General features: G+C 38.1%; 1 protein-coding gene across 1 annotated transcript in view; it reads left to right on the top strand.

Annotated features, from left to right (window-relative positions):
• The window catches only part of IPMK (inositol polyphosphate multikinase), a 718,573-nt gene that overhangs the window by 248,485 nt on the left and 449,928 nt on the right, over positions 1-20,160 (top strand). The window contains exon 2 of the mRNA XM_044056471.1: positions 18,716-18,801. Within this exon, the coding sequence (XP_043912406.1) occupies positions 18,716-18,801 (86 nt within the window). The remainder of the gene's footprint in view (positions 1-18,715; positions 18,802-20,160) is intronic.

The raw sequence follows: 20,160 nt of genomic DNA, 5'->3' as shown, positions 1-20,160 counted from the left end.
TATATATATATATATATATATATATATGTATATGTGTATATATGTATTTATATGTATACTCATAAGTAGGTGAAAACTGAATACTACTTCGGCGCTGCCACCTGTGACCCTCTTTGCTCCAGGCTCGGCACCGTCCCAGCTGATTCTGGCTACAGCCATGTCCTCCTTATCGACACCAGCACCAGCTTTCCTGGTGCAGACAGTTACAGCTCTGACAGTTCTGTCACAGCCTTTACCGGCACCATCCATGCAGGCACAGTCCCTTTTGGTACCATTGGTACAATCCTCTTCGGCTCTGAGTTTGACTTTACTGTCCTCCACGGTGCAGTCACTTTCGACACCGACATTTTCTTCGGTGCAGTCCGTTTCGGCACTGTCGTTGTTACTGGTGTAGATACTTTCTTAGACAGCATCGTAGCCATTGGTGCAGACACTCGCTTTTACGGTGCAGACACCTTCAACTTCTATGGCGCTGACATAGTTGGAGTAGAGCACTTCCACACCATTTTCTTCGGTGCAGACGTCCTTGGTTCTGGGCTCTGCACCTTTCGGATTAGCAATGACCAATTACTCTCCTTCCTTGGATCCATTCGCTGGTTGCCCATATAGTCCTTTTATAGAAAGGCCAGAATTGCCTTCGGTCTCTCCACGAGGTTGACCAGGAGCCTCTCTGAGCAAGATGTGTTGTAGATTGTTTACCAGTTGCTTGTGGCCAGACGTCTCTCTCACCCATCAAAGTCCACTTTCCCTCCCTCAGGTGAACGTGTATCTCCTCAAACTGCAACGTACACTCCTCCTTTGACTTCCACACAGGTATCGAAGCCCATTACCCCGACAGCAGCTTCCCTTCCTCTGACTCCAGTAGTGGATCTCACTTTGGAACCGGAATTGTCCTTGTGGCCCTCAGTGCACTTCTCTGGGTTCTTCTCAGGCCAGTGGCTGTGCAGTCGGGAAGGGCTTTCTTGTTTCCACGCCAATTTTTTCTGTGGCACCCTCCTGGAATCCTCCCTCTCTCACTCTTTACAGTCCTCTTGATACAACTGGTCTGGGTGGTGGCTCGTCGGGGCAGGGTGTGACCCCGGTTCTGAGGTTGTCGTGCTCAGTTCTGGGATCCCATCCCTCCTTTGGTGGGCTGGCCTTCTAGGCCATGGGCAGGGTGCTTGCCTCCTCTGGCAAACCCCACATGTCTGAATGTTCTCCCCCCTCTGTGCCACAACTCTCACAATTCACGTCACACGGCTGTTTCCGTGACGCACGTGTCGAGTTTTTCCCTAGACGGTGGGGGGAAACTGCAATGGAAGATGCCCCTTTCGAAGCAGAGGAGGTCTGCGAAATTGGGGTTCCAGAGATTCTTTCTCTGACCAACCTTATCAGCGCTTCTGAAGCGTTACCCAACTGCTCACTTCTGGATGCGGTCGGGGGTCATTTATCCTTGTACCCCGCTGCCTGGTGGAATATAACCACCAAGTCTTGGGTACAACAGATAATATCCAGAGGCAATCGCATCCCCTTCCATCTTTGTCCAAGCTCATCCAGAATATTACCCGACATTCCACCCAGTCAAAGAGAAGCAGCAGCACATGAAATCCAAAAGCTGCTGCAAAAAAGAGTCATCCAGATGGTCCCCCCAGACCAGATAGGATCCAGTTTTTACTCAAGGTCCTTTTTAGTGCCAAAAAAGACAGGGGACTGGAGACCAATTCTGAATCTCAGCTTATTGAACAAATTTGTAAAGACAGAGAAATTCCAGATGGTCACGGTTCAGTCTATCCTTCCTCTCCTGGAAGAAGATGATTGGATGTGCTCTGTAGATCTTCAAGATGCGTATTACCACATAAAAATCGACAAATACTCCTGGAGATACCTCCGCTTCCGCATAGGAGCCACTCACTACCAATTTCGAGCTCTGCCCTTCTGTCCCTCTACAGCCCCCAGAGTGTTCACCAAATGCTTGGCAGTGGTTATCGCTCACTTGCGACTTCAAGGATTTCAGGCATTTCCATATCTAGATGACTGGCTCCTCACCTCCTCCACCAAGCGTGTACTGGTAGAAGCCCTGCGCTACACTCTCCTCACAGTACAATGCCTGGGAATCACTATAAACTAGGAGAAGTCCATCATGACCCCAGCTCAGTCTTTGGAATTCATAGGGATATTGTTGGACATGAGAAATTGCACAGCATCTCTTCCGGACCACAGGCTTCCAAGAATAAGGCAACCGGTTCAACCACTGCTCTATCACCACAAATCTCCTCTCGATCTATACTCCAACTCTTGGGGTCAGTGGTAGCTTCAATCACCATTGTTCCTCTTGTCAGATTCCACATGGGGCTCCATCAGTGGTTACTTCTCACTCAGTGGTATCCTCTACAACATCCTTTGTCTTTTCAGATATGTGTAACTCAGAAATGCAAGGAAGATTTTACTGTGGTGGATGTCTCAAAATCCCCAACAATGGTCTCACCCCTTCATCCCCCATCAACCGAAAGCCACGGTGACCACGGATGCCTCCCTGATTGGGGGGGGGGGGGCTATGTCAGGGAAACTCTGTCCAAGGCACCTGGTCATAGACAGAGGCCCTTTTGTGTCCTGGAACTGAGGGCAGTGCTACTAGTGTTGCAAGCATTTCATTCCATCCTTCCGTCAGGGGTTATTGTGATCCGATCAGACAACATGTCAGTGGTCTGGTACATCAACAAGCAAGGGGCACCAGATCTTACTGGTTATGCTGAGAGTCCTTGAGAATATGGCAATGGGTTTTGGCTTTCACTCGCTTTCTAATTGCAATGCACATTCCCGGGAGCTCCAACGTGATTGCGGACAAATTGAGCAGGTGCATTCTATAATCTCAAGAGTGGTCCCTCAACCCTATGATAGCGGCAAGAATCTTCAACCTCTGAGCCAGCCTTGCTGCGACCTATTCGCCTCCCCAACCAACTACAAGTGCAGCAACTATTTTGCCCTGATCCCCCCTCAGGAACAGTCACCAAGAGTCGCTCTAGTCCACGCTTGGCCCTCTGGTCTACTTTATGCTTATCCTCCTCTTCCCCTCATCTCCCAATTTCTGAAGAAAGCACGACAGTTGAAAAGCAAAGTGATCATCATTGCTCCATATTGGCCTCGACAAGTCTGGTTCCCCTTCCTGTGGCCTCAACTGCTAGATCAACCATGTATCTTCAATCCAGCCCCAACGTTTATCTCCCATCCGCAGGGTCTGACTCACCCCAATCTAACAACCCTGAAACTGACAGCTTGGTTTCTCCACTTCCAATAATTGCCAGGTAGGAAAACCTCTTGTCCCCTGTGCGCATTATTCTTATTGCATCTCATAAATCGTCCACCATACTAATCTATCTCAATAAGATGGAAAAAGTTTTCTCTATGGGCAGCGAATAATCAATTAGACCCCTTGTCAGCCCCAGTTTTGGTGGTTTTGGATTATTTATCACATCTTTTCCACTCTGGGGTGTCTGACTACTATTCGTGTACATTTAGCTGCCATTTCAAATTTTCACATTGGTTTTCAGGATTCTTCGCTTATGTCACATAGACTCTGTAAAACTTTCTTGAAGGGGGTTATCCACTTAAAACCTCCCTTTAGAGAACCGGTACAACCTTGGGATTTGGCATTAGTTCTGTAAGCTCTAACGGCTCCCCCTTTGAACCTGCATCTTCATGTGATGTAAAATATCTCTTTTGGAAAACTTTGTTTCTGATTGCCATTCACATTAGCCAGACGCTTGTCAGAACTTCAAGCCTTATGCATCAAACCTCCCTATCTTATCTTCCATAAAAATAGGGTATCACTGAGAACTAATTCTTCCTTTTTACCAAAAGTGGTGTCAGAGCTGTCTATCAACCAATCTATTGACCTTACAGTGTTCTTTCCTAACCACTCTTAACAAGGGAGAGTATTGCCTGCACTCCTTGGATGTTCATAGGCAAATACGATTTTATCTGGACAGAACAAAATCTACCCGTAAATCAGACCAACTGTTTCTGACTTTTTCTGGACCTAGACAAGGTCATCCTGTCTCAAAAGTTACATTGGCTTCATGGTTGCGAAATTATATTACCTTTATCTACAACAAAAACAATGTCACCTTGCTTCACAGAGTGAAATCACATTCTACAAGGTCTATGGCAACTTCAGCAGCTTTTCATTCTAAGGCTTCCCTCAATGATATTTGCTCAGTTGTGAGGCCAAACCTCATACCTTTATTCTTCATTACAAATTGGCCTCCAGAGGTAGAGCTTCTTTTGGCTTCATGGTGCTCAGGAATGTCCTTCCATGAGGGCCACCCAGGAATACAGGTAGCTGGGGACTCTGTTCCATCAGTAAGGAATGAGTGAAGATTTACAACATTAGATAAAGAAGTTATGTCTTACCATAACGTTTCATCTCTGTTGTTTATCTTCGTTCATTCATTACTTCCCACCCTCCTTCCCCCTCCAGAGGTTCCTGGTTGATCTCATATACTTCTTTATTGTAGGTCTGTTATGACCAGAGATAGCCTTTACTTTTGTCTGTCAACTTGCAAACTTGATCTGAGGTAACAAGGAGCAGAGCATTTTGGGTAGGACCTTGGCTCGAGAGTTTTTGACTGACACAAGCTTGATATTTGGCTGGCTCTGTTCCGAGGACGGAACCGATAACCCATTAGTAATGAATGAACGAAGATCAACAACACAGATGTAACGTTATGTTAAGACATAACTTCTTTTTTTGCATGGTATGTATAGCATATAAATTAATTAAGTAGGGAGATAATATAATGCAGTATTGTACTTCTTCATCAGGCTTGAAGGCTTGAACCAGTTATTTATTCCATATTTGGTTGTAACTGCTGCTTGTTGTACTACATTTAGACTCTTCAGGAGATAAAGAAGGTGTTCTGTTATCCCTGTTTGTCATAGAACTTGCAGCAGTTTATTACAGTCCACAAAGTCAAAAGGCTTTAGAGTAATTAGTAAATTAGGAATAAATTAATATTTATTGGAATTCCTTTGCTTTTCTGTATAATTCTTCATGTGTTGGCAATTTGATCTTTATTTCTTCAGCTCTCTGTAAGACCAACTTGTTCTTCTGGTAGTTTTCACTCTATATATTACTTGAGTTTGGCTTGCAGGATCTTGGATTGTTACCTTTCTAGCATGTGAAGCAACTACAATTGTTTGATTATTTGGGCACTGTATAGCATTTCCTATTTTGAGATTGGTATATAAATTGACCTTTTCGAATCCAATGGCCATTACTTTTTTTTCCAAATATGCTGGCAATCTTCAGTCAGCAAGGTAACTGCATCATTTTGCAAGGCTCTCAACAGTTTAGCTAGAATCCCCATCAGTTCCCAAGGCCTTGTTATTGGGTCCATTTAACCACACCCTCCATAATGTGTGGCTCTACATCAGAGGACATACCATTGTATGTATCCATTTCATTAGGGTCCTTCTTATATAGCTATTCTGTATATTATTGCCTTCTCCTCTTCATACGTTCTGCTTCTGCTAGGTCCTTCCCATCTTTGTCTTTTATCATTCCCATTTTTACTTGGATGTTTCCCTTAATTTCCCCACTTTCTTCTTGAAAGAGATCTCTTTTTTTCTCCCATTATATCATCTTTCATTGTTTTTGCTGCTCATTCAAATGTGCTTCCTTATCTTTTGTTATTTTCTGAAATTCTGTATTCAGTTTGACATCGTTCCCTGTCTCAATAGCTTTTTGCTCTCTTTCTTTCGTCTGCCACTTCTATGTCCTTCACAAACAACTAATTTGCTTTCTTATTTTTCTTTCTATTGTTTAAACTTGCAGTGAATAAATTGGAGATCAGAGAATGTAATTTAAAATGCAAACATGAACAAGCAGCTTGAAAGTCCCTAAGAGATTTAAATAAATTTCCCAGGTCTGTGTCCTGCTCTGTAATCTTGCAGCATCACATCATTAGCAAAAGGTGTTTTTTTCCTCTACCTCTCCCCAGTGAGAGCCATTAAGCATGGAGTCCCATAAAAGTTTCTAATTAAGTTGCAAACAGTAAAGGAGAAGAGTGTGGGCAACCTCACGTAGATTTTCTGGGATAAAGCCCCTCCAGTCTTGACCTTGTTCGTTGACTGATAGCCTATTCCCCAAATCAGTGAGATTAGTTTCTTAAGGAACCCATATTCTTTAAATACTATGGAAACACTTTCCCAGTGTCACCTACTAGATACCTTTTCAGCATCCAGCCTTACCAAGAGTGACTTTTTTATCTTTCTTTTCATCTTCTCCATGAATCATCATAATTTTGCTTAAATTATTAAGTTTGCCTTCTACAAAACCACACTGATCCACGTCAGCCATGTTTTCCCACCCTTTGTACTTTAATTTCAATAAAGGCTTTGGAATTATGATTTGATATTGATATTGGCCTGTATGAACAGTGCTAGTGAGATCCTTCCCTTCTTTAAGTGTCATACTTATCAATGCCATTTTCCAGGTATTCTGTATTTACTCCCACCAACAATATTGTTGAACAGTGATTGCAAATATCTTAGCAGTTCTAACTATGCTGCTGGTATGATATCTTTCCCAGGGACCTTAGCAGTACTCTATTTACTTATTTGTGTCTTTACTTCATTTAAAGTTATAGGGGCTACCAAACTCTCTGCATCTTGGTCTAACAATTTGTGGAGGCCCAAACTACATAAGAATTGGGCTGTTATTTTGATTCCCTCCCTGCCCTTCTTGTCTTCCTCATATAACTTCTTATAAAAGTGTCTGAGGACACCTGTTATTTTAATTGGGTCCTTTTCCAACCTGTTCTTTCTTGAGTCTCTAACCTTTACAATTCCTCTTTCTACTTTTAAGTTGCTGAAGCTTTTCTGACACAGTTTTCTGTGATTTGTCAGTATTTTCAAAAACCATTTGCCTAAGATCCTCCACCATCCTTAATTATTTCCAAAAGTACTTCTGTCTTTTGCTTACCCTTCTCCAAATCTCTGCTTTGTGATGGTGACAGACCTTCTCCTTTTTTCTGTATTGTTCTTACTCTGTGTAGGTCCTGCAAGTGTCATCTGTTACTTTCATTCCAACAGTTGCTTTCCTTATTCTGAAATAATTCCTTTGTCTCCCTATTTACCTTTTTCCAGCCTATTACTATAATCCCTTCATTTTCACATGATTTACATAAACTCTTTAGAGCATATTCGTAATGACCTCCTTATTTAGTCTCTCTCTCTTTCATTAACCAGTACATAGAAAAGCACTAATGCTTTAATCTGATGTTTTGCATTAATGCTTATATCTCAAAAAGTATTGGTACATGATTTGTCAGGCAAATTGGATGTCTGTCTACAGATTTCACTAAACGTTTGTGTTCTTCTGAAAAGTATCTCCTCTTCAGTCTTGCCCAGCTGTTGTACCTGTATAAGAAATAAGTGTAATCTGTATCCCTTTTTGCCATCTGTCATGTCAGCCAAGCCAAAAGTCTTCATATAAAGTACTGAATATTGTCCTTCCTTTGAGAGCAGCATACATGGTCCTCCTGAAACATCTTTTTAATCTGTTAGTATATTTCATTAACCACAGACAACCAGAATGCCCTGTTGATAATGCATTATCTCATCAAGTATTCTTTTTAATGGAGTCTGCTCTGTTTGTGGGGCTACATATATTATCACGAGTGTAATTCTTTTCTTTTCCACTGGAAATACTCCCTTTCCATCACAATCTACCTATGGGGTCTTTTTTCTTCCTGGAATATCATAGGTGCACATTAACAGTAATACAGCCTTCTCCTTGATCCTACATATTTTGATGAATAATTTTCCCTAAATCATTCTCTAATGATATTGTTGTGATCTGTAGTCAGATATGCCATCTGAGACAGCACACTCTGTGCTTCGTTTTCCTAATATATGTCAAAATCTTGCTAACTGTTTGTAAGGTAATTCACTTTCCAAGTAAGTCAGTTTCAGTGCTCTATTTTCAGTCTTGCGTGCCTATCCTTTATTCCTTTTCTCTTTGTCTGATACTCCTTTTATTTATTTATTTTTTTGCATTCTCTCAAACCCCATCTGTGGGAAGACTATTGTCTTATAACCTGTAGAGAATGCATAACTGCCTAGCTTCTCCTTTATACTTCGTCCCATGTTTTGCTTTTCCTTTCTGAGCTGCCATCCTGTATTTCTCTTCTTCAAATATTAAGTAAATTTTGAGCACCTTTTGGGAATATGCTTATTCCCTTCAAAACCAAAATTAACACCTAATCTAGAAATGAAGACAGCCCATACTCCCTCCAGCTGAAATCCCTCGTTAAGTGTTAAGCATCTGCTGTATTAGTGTGTTTCCACCTTTACATAATCCCCTCTGTGAACACTGCAAGTGTGTCAGGACATTGGCTGCAGTTGTGCAAATAGCACCCGATAACTTGCTTTTCAGTTAATGCCAGACTTCCGTGGACCAAGCTTTAACGTTTAGTATCCCAACCACACACTAACTACAGTTAACATTTTTCCATGCTTGTTTAGTTTAGTATACAAACCTTTTGAGTTTCTTAATGCATTTTACATATGCTAACAAAACAGTAACTTTCCTCTGTTTATCTGTTTTTCCCTTTTAATTATCATATAATTGTATTAACATGAAATTCGGTATCTACAGCTCTCAGTCCACTCATTGTACAAACCCGATAGCTTATCTCACTTCCATTTCCACTTCTCTTGCATGATATTTAACAAACATATTATCAGCATTTTTACTCACTTTTTCCTTACCTTTCCCCTTTAAGTCTTCTCTGAAGGCATCTTCTAGGAGTCCTGATTGCTGTGCAGTCAGTTGATGGGCAAGATATGCTTAGTTGGAGATTTTCCATGGTTGACTGACAACTCTAGTGACTTTATTGGGCTAGCCTCGCCAATAACCAGTCAACTTATCCAGATGCATTTCCCGTGCTTCTCACATCCCTAACATAAAAACAAGCACACTGGCTTTTCACTGTTCGAATAAATGAATGAAGTTCCCATACAGTCAGAAAAACAGCAGTCTCCTTACACTCCATAAAGACCCACATTTTTAAGGTTAAATTAGCTGTTTTAACACTTTAATCTTTATTAATAAAAAGAAGTCCTTTGCCAACCTTCCCTTTATACCTTGAGCGGATTGAACACAGCAAAAGGGAAAAAAATTAAAAAATCTTACTTTTCTATGTTTTATGCAACCACAGCCAGTGAGATTTATACATTACAGTTTGGTCCACAAGTATAGATTCTGTTATTTTTTCTTGAGAATGCATGAACATCTTTCTGCCTGCCATATGTCTTTTTCTTAAAGACAGGAAAAGACTTCTGTTGTAGATTTAAAGGTAGTAGGCATGCATTCTAGGAGAACATTAATGAGCTCAGCCAAATTCCCAATTGCCTCTAAGTGCTGTTTGGTTAAATGACTTGCTCAAGGTTCTTACTGACTGCATGGGCAATTAAAAACAGCTTTGATTACAGCATGTCTGTATTAGCTTGTGGGAGGTTTCAGTAAAAAAGTGAAGAAAATTTTTTTTTCTAAATATTCAGTTTTGACCTGATACATTCAATGATGTGTGTTTCATGGAGTGTGTTATTTACATACTCGTCACACACACACACACACACACACACACACACACACACACACACACACGTATGTATACATTAATGGAAAGCATCATAAGCTACTTTTCTGAACTGGAAGCCAAGTGGGCACTTATTTTAGTTTATATTGTGGAGTTTTTATACAAATTATTGCTTCCAGTGCTTCTCAGGCTTAACACTTGTGGAGAATGTGAGCAATTGGCCTAGGGCTCACCATACATTGTTCCTTACAATGCCTCTGCTACTAGGTTCTTAAGTTGTTTGGGCTACTGTATCCATGAGAAGTTAATCAAAGTAATTTCTGTGGCAATATTTTGTGAGTTTGTTTGCTGCTGTCATTTTTTTTGTTTCCTGGAGACCCGAAGCATAGATAGCTTTTTGAAAATGTTAGTTGAGTCTGTGGGTGAGACTGACCTGAAGCTGATGCAAATGCACTAACAATTAGCTTTATTGGCAAATACAGTAACTAACTGCAGAAATGTACCTGCAGAGAAAAGCAAAGAGGATGACTTGGAATCATGTTTGATAGCTTTTGAGTGTTATACTATCCTACCTAATGTGAATAAACAGATTGGGCAAAAATGCTGTCATCTCTGCTGACAGGGAGAAGCATTAAAAATCTAGACTGTGGTAAACTTAAAAAAGGTTGGAATAACCCCCGGAGTATAAGGCATGTGATTTTCTATCTGTAATTTTAATGTTGAAAAACTGCCAAAAGCAAAGATGCATGACTTAAAACATACAGGATGCATGACTTAAAACTCACAGGATACATGACTTAAAACACACAAGATGCATGCCTTAAAACACACTTTAATTTTAAAGTTATGGCTAGAATCTGATAGCAAGAGTAAATTGGAAATGTTAGATATTTTAGCAGAATACAGATTAGAAGAGTTTTATTAATCTAAGAAAGTGATTCCAAAAACTTTGCTAAGCTAGTAATTTTATTCAAACATTTACTAGTTTTCAAACCTGAGTTATCTACAGCTAAGTTTAAAGTTGCAACAAGAAATGTCCTATCTTCTATGAAACAAAAAAGTTCTAACAGTTGAGAATGCTATCATCGGAAATGTGAAAATTGAACTACTACAGATGAAGTTCTTACAAAGCACAACATGACAACAGCTAAAATAAATGAATCCACATTGTCATTATGTTGCAACTGTTTTTTTAAAGTGTAGGTCCCCACTAGCTCTCGACAATCCTCTTCCACTTTACTCTCTCAAGTTTTTTTTTCTTCTATTCCTCCAAAAGCAGAACTAGCAGACTTTAATTGACTCCAAGTTTGTAAATATGTAAATATTGTAAACATCTGAAGAGCCTCAAAAAAACAAAAAAAGTGCCTGTTTTATACTGTCCTATGATGTATTTTGCAATTTCCTGAATGTCTGAATCTCACTGTTGTATTTTACCTCTACATCATGTAACCTTTATTGTATTTTGTAACCTTCATAGTATTGTATTGCCATTGGAGCTTTTCTCCCCGGGCCTCCACTGAAAATGGGCACTTCTCGGCCCAGTGGACTTCCCCAGTAATCAAACTGAAAATAAATAAATACTGTATTTTCAAGAAGGATGTAAGCATAAGATTAGTAACCGAAAAAAACAGAGATAATATGCATTCATGCTGATAGAAAAGAATATCCCTCACACATAATGACGTTCAAACAGTTTTTGGAAAGCTGTTTCATTCTATGGCTGAACCCCCTGATTTGACCCATCATGTATTATTAGGAAAATATTTTCTCTTTTAAAGCTTTTGGAAAATGTGAGAGGGGGAAGACTCCAGTGGCAGAATGTGGCAGGCTGATAAACTTAAGAAGTAGAGCAGCGATAAACCCATTCAGTATAAACATGAGTGGGGGAACATTGTGGTGTCACACAAGTAGAAGTCCAGAATCAAAACGAGGACAAAAACATTGATGCAGAAGCTACAAAAGGAGATGGAATTTGGTTGTGTTTAGAGGGACAGCACTGTTCGAGACCCTCACCAAGCTGACAGAAATGATCACAACACTAAAAATTTACCGTTTTGTTCCTATTTATTCATAAGGAACTTTATCAGAAAATAGAAAAACGAAAGCACCAAATTTTTAGTGTTGTGATAATTTTTGTCAGCTTGTTCTTGGTCTTGAGCAGTGCTGCCAAGTTCTTTTTTGTGTTTTAGTTGGTTTCTTGGTTTTGGGCTGTCTTTGGTGTTATTTTATATATATATAGATATATAAAAGAGCTCTAAATAAAGGAGTTAAAGAACAATTGCAAGAAAACATTAAAGTAAGAAGGTGAAGCCTACACAGAAACAGAAAGAACAAAGATGAAGGGGTAGGGAAGCCATAGAAGAAGTTGCAGTGTCATTGTTTTTGGGAAGGAATGTACATTGTCCACCTCAAGACAACCTAGAGAAGGATGTATCCCCGAGTTAGTTGACTTATAAAAAAAAAATTCACTGGGAAGGTGATACTTCAAAGAATTTTAAGTTCCTTTAGTTCTCTTGCAACCAGTGAAAAGCATGTTTCTGATTATATGCCTATGGGATATGATGAAGTGAAAGCTGTAATAGTTGAGTCAGCACTTTGCTGTTATGCAAAGATGATTTAAGCATAGATCCATAGGGGACTGCTAGATTCATACTGCACTTTTATAAACATGACCTTACTGTGGGTAAAAAGAAAGCCCTTCTTAAGAAAGCAATTGAAGTAGTCCATATTCACAGAAATAGAAACCACATTTCATTACTTGGCTAGAAACATTAACTGTGCTTGGGAAGATATTTAGCTTGTTGCTGTAGTTCTCAGTTTATAATTCATTTATTTATTGTTTGTTAGCATATATTTATTGACAAATTTTGAATGTGCGAAAAAAAACAAACATTTCAGTGGATGTCCGGGGAGAAAAGCAAAATCTGAAATTCATATACATAGGAAGGTGTTGGATTCAAGTTTATCATATGTACACATATATATTCTTGTTATTACTGTCATAAATTTTTGAATATTGTTGTATTTTAAACTTGGTTTAGGGATTTTTTATGTTAAAACAAGTGAACTTGGAGTGTCACAAAATCAATTGTCTTTAATTGTTTAATGAAGCAATTATCTATGTGAATATATATAATGGGTATCACATGTTTGTAACTCAGTCTGAAGAAGTGCGGAGATTGTCTGCATGAAAGCGCTTACGATACAAAGTAAAGATTTTTCGTGTAACGTTCGTCTGGACTGCAGTTGGTACTGTTATTTTTGTTTAACAAGTTTATTTTTCTTTTTTGTGGTTTATGGCTGATAACAACGGTATCCAACCATCGCAGCCCTTGGGGACGTTTCTATCCAACACCGATCCTGGGACGTCTACGAATGACGATAGTAGATCCGTTGGGAATCTAGCGGCTCTGATACAGCGTCTCACACAACGGGTAGACGACCTGGCTACACAGTTTAATAGCCGGTTTTCTGATCCAATACCGGCAGTTCGTCCGAGAACAGGAGTTAATTTTCAACAGACCCCACAGATTTTGAGGTCTGTACAAGATGATAATACTACAGAACAACGTAATACATCTTTTAACTCAATGGACAATATACCTAATGCACAACCTGTAAGGTATGGGCCAAGTGCAAATAGTGGCGATGTTTCACCAAGTCTAAGAACTTACATGTCTAGTAACAAGTTACCTTTGTTACACGAGTTCATCAAAGCCTCTGACAACATGTTTTATAACAACTTGCAAGTTGGAAATTCTGAACAGAATGGACATATTAATGACAGTATTGTTTCTAAATTAAAAGAATTTGACGCGGTTCTTTTAAAATACAAAAAAACTACAAGCAGAAACAATATACTTTTGTGAATGTATAAATCATAGTATTGTACCTAAGGGGTTAAGGCAATGGAAGTACCCCTCTGGGGTCATAAAAGATTCTGTCTTCCACAAACAATTAATCCAGTTCTTTAACCAGCAAGGTCTGAATTTTTTAGAACTACTCATCGGTGCTTACAACAATCAAATGGTTGACTTGAAAACTCAACTAGAAATACTTGAAAAAGAAATAAAAGATGACAGAGATTTTCATAGTTATGAATACGATTATGGGCGTATCTTTATCAGCATTAACTCATTATTAAATAAAATTAACGAGACCAAGAAGCGAAAGTTCCACAGGGACAAATTGGCTTATAACAAAAACACGGCATATCCGGATCCACCCCCTCTGAACAACATAATGGTACAGTCCCAACGTGTTTCACGTTCAAACTACAACTTCAGTAACAACGATGACCAAGTTTCGGACGCCGACTTGGATGAGTTTCCTCCACTTTTAGCTGAGTTTCAACAGGAATGTGGCGAAACCCCTGCCGAAGTTAGAAGAAGCGAAAGGATTCACCAACAGCAACAACGGAATAAAAATGACATAAATGGACACAATTCCACTTCCACTTCGGGTTTTCAACAACATCGGAATTATCCGAAACCCAACAAGAACAACAGGAAAGCCCAGAACAGGAAATTCTACAATCGTCGCAAGAAATAATGATGGACTGTTTGCATGGTACGCCTATAATTGTTTACAATACCAGTAGAGATTTTAAAGTGTATAACTATACTTCATTTACACCTGAGACAGCATTTATTGATGTTTTAGCTAAAGGTTTTAATTTTGCTTTACCCAGTAGCCTAAATTTAGGGCGGGTATTATGCGACCTTAAGCTTTATACCAGAAAATTGAATTTAAATATGATGTTTAGGGGCAGCACTACGATCTTAAACGATGAAAGGGTACCAAGCACATATAACCCCCTGCTTAATGGTAATCTAGCAGCATTTGAAAAGGTTTCTGAAATGCATTTTAGGGGTTTGTATAACAAGTGTAAGAACGTCTACAAGGGAGATACCTTTGTTAAAGACATGATTAAATCGATTATGAGTCATCAGATAAGGGTTATGAAACCGGATAAAGGCGGGGGTGCAGTCCTAATGTATGAGGACGATTACAATAGATGTATGGAATCAATGTTGGCTTCTGATAACTATGAAGTTATTTCTAAAAATGAGCTTAATCAAGCTCTTTTGAAAATTAAGAACATTTTAAATGATTTATTCATAGATGGAAGTCTTACTTCAGATTTATATCACTATCTAGACATGGTAGCCCCCCGTACTCCTGTTATGTTTGGAGTCCCTAAACTCCATAAAGGATTGAATAACCCTGTTTTTAGACCCATTATTGACGGGAGGCAATCGACAACCTATACCTGCGCAAAATGGGTGGATAACAAACTAAAAGGAATTTTGAAAACAGAGCCACAGATTTGTATTGATTCGTGGCATGTATTAAAAAATCTGAATACAATTCCTTTTCATGATGATTATAAGTTCATCACGGCAGATGTTACGAACTTGTATACGGTTATCCCACAAGACATTGGTCTAGAATGGGTTAGGGACTTCCTTTTGCTTAAACATCTTGATGGCACAGATATTGATTTGATCATTTCATTACTGGAACTAGTGTTGAATAATAATTATTTCTTGTTTAAAAATAAAATCTACTTGCAAAAAACTGGGGTAGCGATGGGCTCCCCATGTGGCGGCACATTTGCTAACTCTGTCATGGCGTTCTGGGAACGCACCCACTTGTTTAACAACAGCATATTTAAACAAATAGTCGTATGGTATACTCGATACCAGGACGACATTTTTATGATTGTTAAAGGGAGTGAAGACCTAATAAATAACCTAATGCAAAGTATGAATTCTTTCATTGCCTTTTTAGAATTCTCTTTTGTTCTAGAAAGTGAATTAATTAACTTTCTAGACATCTCAATTGGTAAGGATTTTTTTAAGAAATGTTTTGTCACTAGCATCTACAGAAAAAAAACTGTACAGTAACTCATTATTACATTTTACTAGCAACCACCCATATTCACAAAAAAGAGGTATTGTGAAAGGACAATTGGTACGGGCCTCACGCATGTGTTCGGACGACAATTTGTTTTATGAAGAATGTGAATTCCTTAAACAAATGTTTTTAAATAGAGGGTATCCAAACAAACTCTTTAACAACATAATGAAGGAAGTACAACAAAAACGCCAAAATGGTTCGTTAGCACCCCTTCTACTTCATCACAATACGGCCATGCCAACACATGATTTAGTTACTACATTGTCCAATGAGAGCCCAGATTTGGTGGTTGCTAACAAAGATTTTACAAATTATAGATCGTGTCTATCTACTCAATACAATGAACACATATTTGAATTTAAAAACATTTTGAATATAAATTGGGAATTAATCCTGCAGGATTCACAATGCAGTGAAACTTTAGGTTTGAAACCATTAGTGGTTTTTAAAAGAACGCCATCTCTCAAAACATTATTAGAACGCCCCTTGCAGCAACATAAAATTAAGAAAGGGATGTTCAAATGTGGTTACTGCCACTATTGCAAGCACATTCAAACTGGCTCCACATTTAACATCAAAGGAGAAAAATATTATATTAATGACAAATATAATTGTCAAACTGAAGGTGTGGTTTATGTAGCAATATGCCAATCATGTAATGTTTTTTATTTTGGCAAAACCGAGCGTCCACTTAGGCAACGCATATACGAACATTTATATGCTATTGCCAAGAATAACACCTTTAATGCCTTGGCGAAACACATTTCAATGAATAGAGACCACAAATTTTTATTCTTGGTGGTCCAGCAAATTAAAAAAGATCCCAGAGGTGGTCCTTGGAACTTGTTGCTCGAAGAGCAAGAGTTGCTATGGCAACTAAGACTAATGCACAAGTTTATCCAGGTCTCAATGAGACTTGTTCGATTAAATGTCTCTTAAAACTTAGAGCCCTTTTGAGATAGATTATTCATCTTGTCGCTGTATAGATTACTTACAAGTTATGAAACCCGTTTAGAATTATCAGGAAACATTAAGAAATTTATTCAATTTTTATTTGTAAAAATTGGTAATAAATGTAACAAAATCTGAAATTCATATACATAGGAAGGTGTTGGATTCAAGTTTATCATATGTACATATATATTCTTGTTATTACTGTCATAAATTTTTGAATATTGTTGTATTTTAAACTTGGTTTAGGGATTTTTTATGTTAAAACAAGTGAACTTGGAGTGTCATAAAATCAATTGTCTTTAATTGTTTAATGAAGCAATTATCTATGTGAATATATATAATGGGTATCACATGTTTGTAACTCAGTCTGAAGAAGTGCGGAGATTGTCTGCATGAAAGTGCTTACGATACAAAGTAAAGATTTTTCGTGTAACGTTCGTCTGGACTGCAGTTGGTACTGTTATTTTTGTTCATCCAGAATGAATGACTTTAAATGCACAGTTAAAATTGTTATACAAGTACAAAATTGTATAGAATTAAGGTGTTGAATATTTAGAAATAAAAAAAATAAAAATATTCATACAAGAATTATTGTGATTGACAGAAATTCAACAAACCATATGACAATGTAGAAAAATTGTATTCTGTTAAAAGATTTGTGGGCACAGTTTGGAAGAAGGCATTCCTTTTGATAGTACCTTATCAGTGGGGGTAGGGGAATAGGAAGTAGGACCTACACCATTTGAAGAAATATGCCAGCACATAATGGCAGGGCAGTCTGCAGGATCCAAGGCAGTAGAAAGAAGGAAGTTGCATAGTAAAATGTTATTGCAAAGCAGGGAGCAGAAGTAGCTAGTAAAACTGAACAGAAGGAATAACTTGGAGAAAGGATATATGCCAAAGAAAGTAAGTTAGGAAGTATGGGCGACAACAGGAGAAGAATTCTAAACTTTCTGTTAAACTAAAAACGGAAAGCCCCAAAAACATTTAGATGACCTTCATCAGTGTATTAAAGTAGGTATAAGTGGTAGTACATGATCAGGGTTCTAAACCCATTTATTTTAGTACAAGACATAAAACTATTGTATAGAACAACTGTATGTAGCATATCTGTATATGTAAGAAAAAAAAGGTAAAACTGATGATACATTCTATTCCGTGATACCTTTTGTAGAGGGAAGTCTGCCTAGATGGAGAAAAAGTGAAACTGTAGTACTTGCACTAAGACAGAAGAAGACCACTTTAATAAGGAGAAGGTGTTGTGTGCTGAGAGACAGTATAACCCTGAACAGTGCCAAATTCAACATACAGGAGTCCTAAACACAGGAAAGAGACTTTTTATGTACCAGGTATTTGAAGGAAGTCAACAAGAAAAAGTAAGTGAGGAAAAACAAGTTGAGAAGGCGATGCACATTGAGGCAGAGGAAAACTACTGTAATGAGAAAAAGATAAGGAAGAGGTCGTCGTGTGCCGAGAGACATGATATTCATAGACAGGGCCAGAGGCAATCTTCATTAACCGTAAGCAAAGGAAAAACTTTTTTTTGCATTTTTGTTATACAGGAAAAGAACAAGAAGATATAAGTAAGGTAGAAATAGCAACTGACATAAAAGAATACTGTTATGAGTGGATTTTCAAAAAAGACATTGAGACTGCAGTATCTGCATTGGTAAAAGAGAAAGTAGGAGTTCATACCTTAGGAGAGACTAACCATGAGGAAACGCCAGAGCTGGATGACCTCTGGGAATGCTGGATAAACTTTAGAATGATAAGTGGGAAGAGGATACGTTCAGCAGAACGAGAGAAATGTATGTATTTGAGTGAAGAGGTTAGGGCATAGTGATGTACTAGGGGGAACTTCAGAATGGACAAAATGCAGAGCCTAGCAAGTTTTTACTTCTTGGGAACTGTGAAAGAAGTTGAGATATTTTGTGCTGGGTGTTCTGAATGCCTTACTGTCTGTGATTACTCAGTGTTCTATTCTCTGACTTAAAAAGGAACCAGCGTTATGTTTGTACTCTGTTCTGTATGTAGTGTCTTCAGTTAAATATATTTTCATTCCTTTTTAGGGAAATCATTTTGATGTTTTCAGTAAAGTATTATCTCAGTGGAAAGGAATGCCTGACACGTGCTTTGGGGATTTGTTGCCACCTGTAGCACCTGTATGTTTTGGCAGCGTGATGGTGTTACTAAAGATGTTGTTTATACTAATATATGTAGAAGTATTTAAACTGACTGTCATTATTCTTATTTTTTAGGAATGTTGCAACACCCAGATGGCACAGTCTTGAAACAACTACAGCCCCCTCCTCGTGGTCCACGCGAATTAGATTTCTACAAAATGGTAATGATGTATTTTCTAACTGTAAAGATTAAAGGGAGGTTGGAGATGACATCATTTGAAAACATGAAGTGCATGTTTATGTTTATAAACAGTTTAGCAGTTTGGAGATTTGAAAAACTTGATAAGTACGAATTCCACTTCATGTTCAGATAACACTTTGAACTGGTGTGGGGATAGTATTGCATACCCACCCATATATAAAAAATCAGATAACTGAACTAGTATTAGCATAATATGTACAAACACTGACATATATAATATAGACACAAATACACAAAACACACTTTCTTTTACTGTATAAATTTTGTTCATGGCTGCAATATAAAGTTTCTTAATCTTGAAGTACAAACAACTTCATGTATTTCACAGCCTTCATTTGACATTACCCGTTTATCTCTTGTACTCCTCATTTTAGGTTGAAATGCTCTTTTCCATTCATTTCAGTGGGGTGGAATAATTGCATTATATTTTGATTAATAGGACTGAGTTGTGTTTGGCTTTTATGAAGTTTGTTTTTTTGTGTATGGCTGTCTACCGTAGCTTTGAGGGGATTGTTAACAATATTTTTTTATAGTCAGGTAAATTTCTAATATTTTAGATGTGTAATGAACGAGTAAGGGATATGTTAAGATATGCTAGTGTGCCTTCTTTCGCTGGTTTTTGATTTCCATTTGGCAGGCTGCTGTGGTCAATATTTTATTTTATTTTTATAACTTTAGTTTTTTGACAAAGTAACATTAGGGGTGGGCAGTTGTTTTATGGGGGATGATTTATGCTTAGTTGTAGTATATGCAGTGTATATAGTTTTGGTTAGTCTACCTGAGAGAGGGTATTATAGTAGCTTTTGTGACTGGTAGGTGAAATGATAATATGCCATAAGATGGTCGTAAATCTACTGATGCTGTGAGATATCTTTAGGTAAGGTACATGAGATTTATTCTGTCGTGATATCCAAAATTTTAGATATGTCTATATTCTATGTCTATATCTGTGTTTGTGTGTGTGTGTGTGTGTATATATATATATATATATATATATATATATATATATATATATATATATATATTGATACAGCCTTGCGTGCTAGATTTACTACCTAAACTCAAAATGTTATTGGCTGCAGCAGAGTATCCCTCACACATACGACTGCTCATCTGTAAGAGATGAAGCAATCTCAGTTTGCAGAGTAAATTTGCTCTGTATGTTGCATTATCAACAATATTATTTGCAAAGCACTATAATTCTGTAATGCAGGATGTGTAATGTTGATGTGACACCCTGACCCCATGTAAACATAAGAAATAGGGGTATGGTGACAATGATGTTCTTTATTAAGTACTATATTTCAGCACAGCATAG

The sequence above is a fragment of the Protopterus annectens genome, chromosome 14.part0, assembly GCF_019279795.1.
Source record: "Protopterus annectens isolate FY-2018-M chromosome 14.part0, PAN1.0, whole genome shotgun sequence".
In the NCBI taxonomy this organism is placed as follows: domain Eukaryota; kingdom Metazoa; phylum Chordata; order Ceratodontiformes; family Protopteridae; genus Protopterus; species Protopterus annectens.
This window is presented reverse-complemented; position numbering and strand designations above follow the sequence as displayed.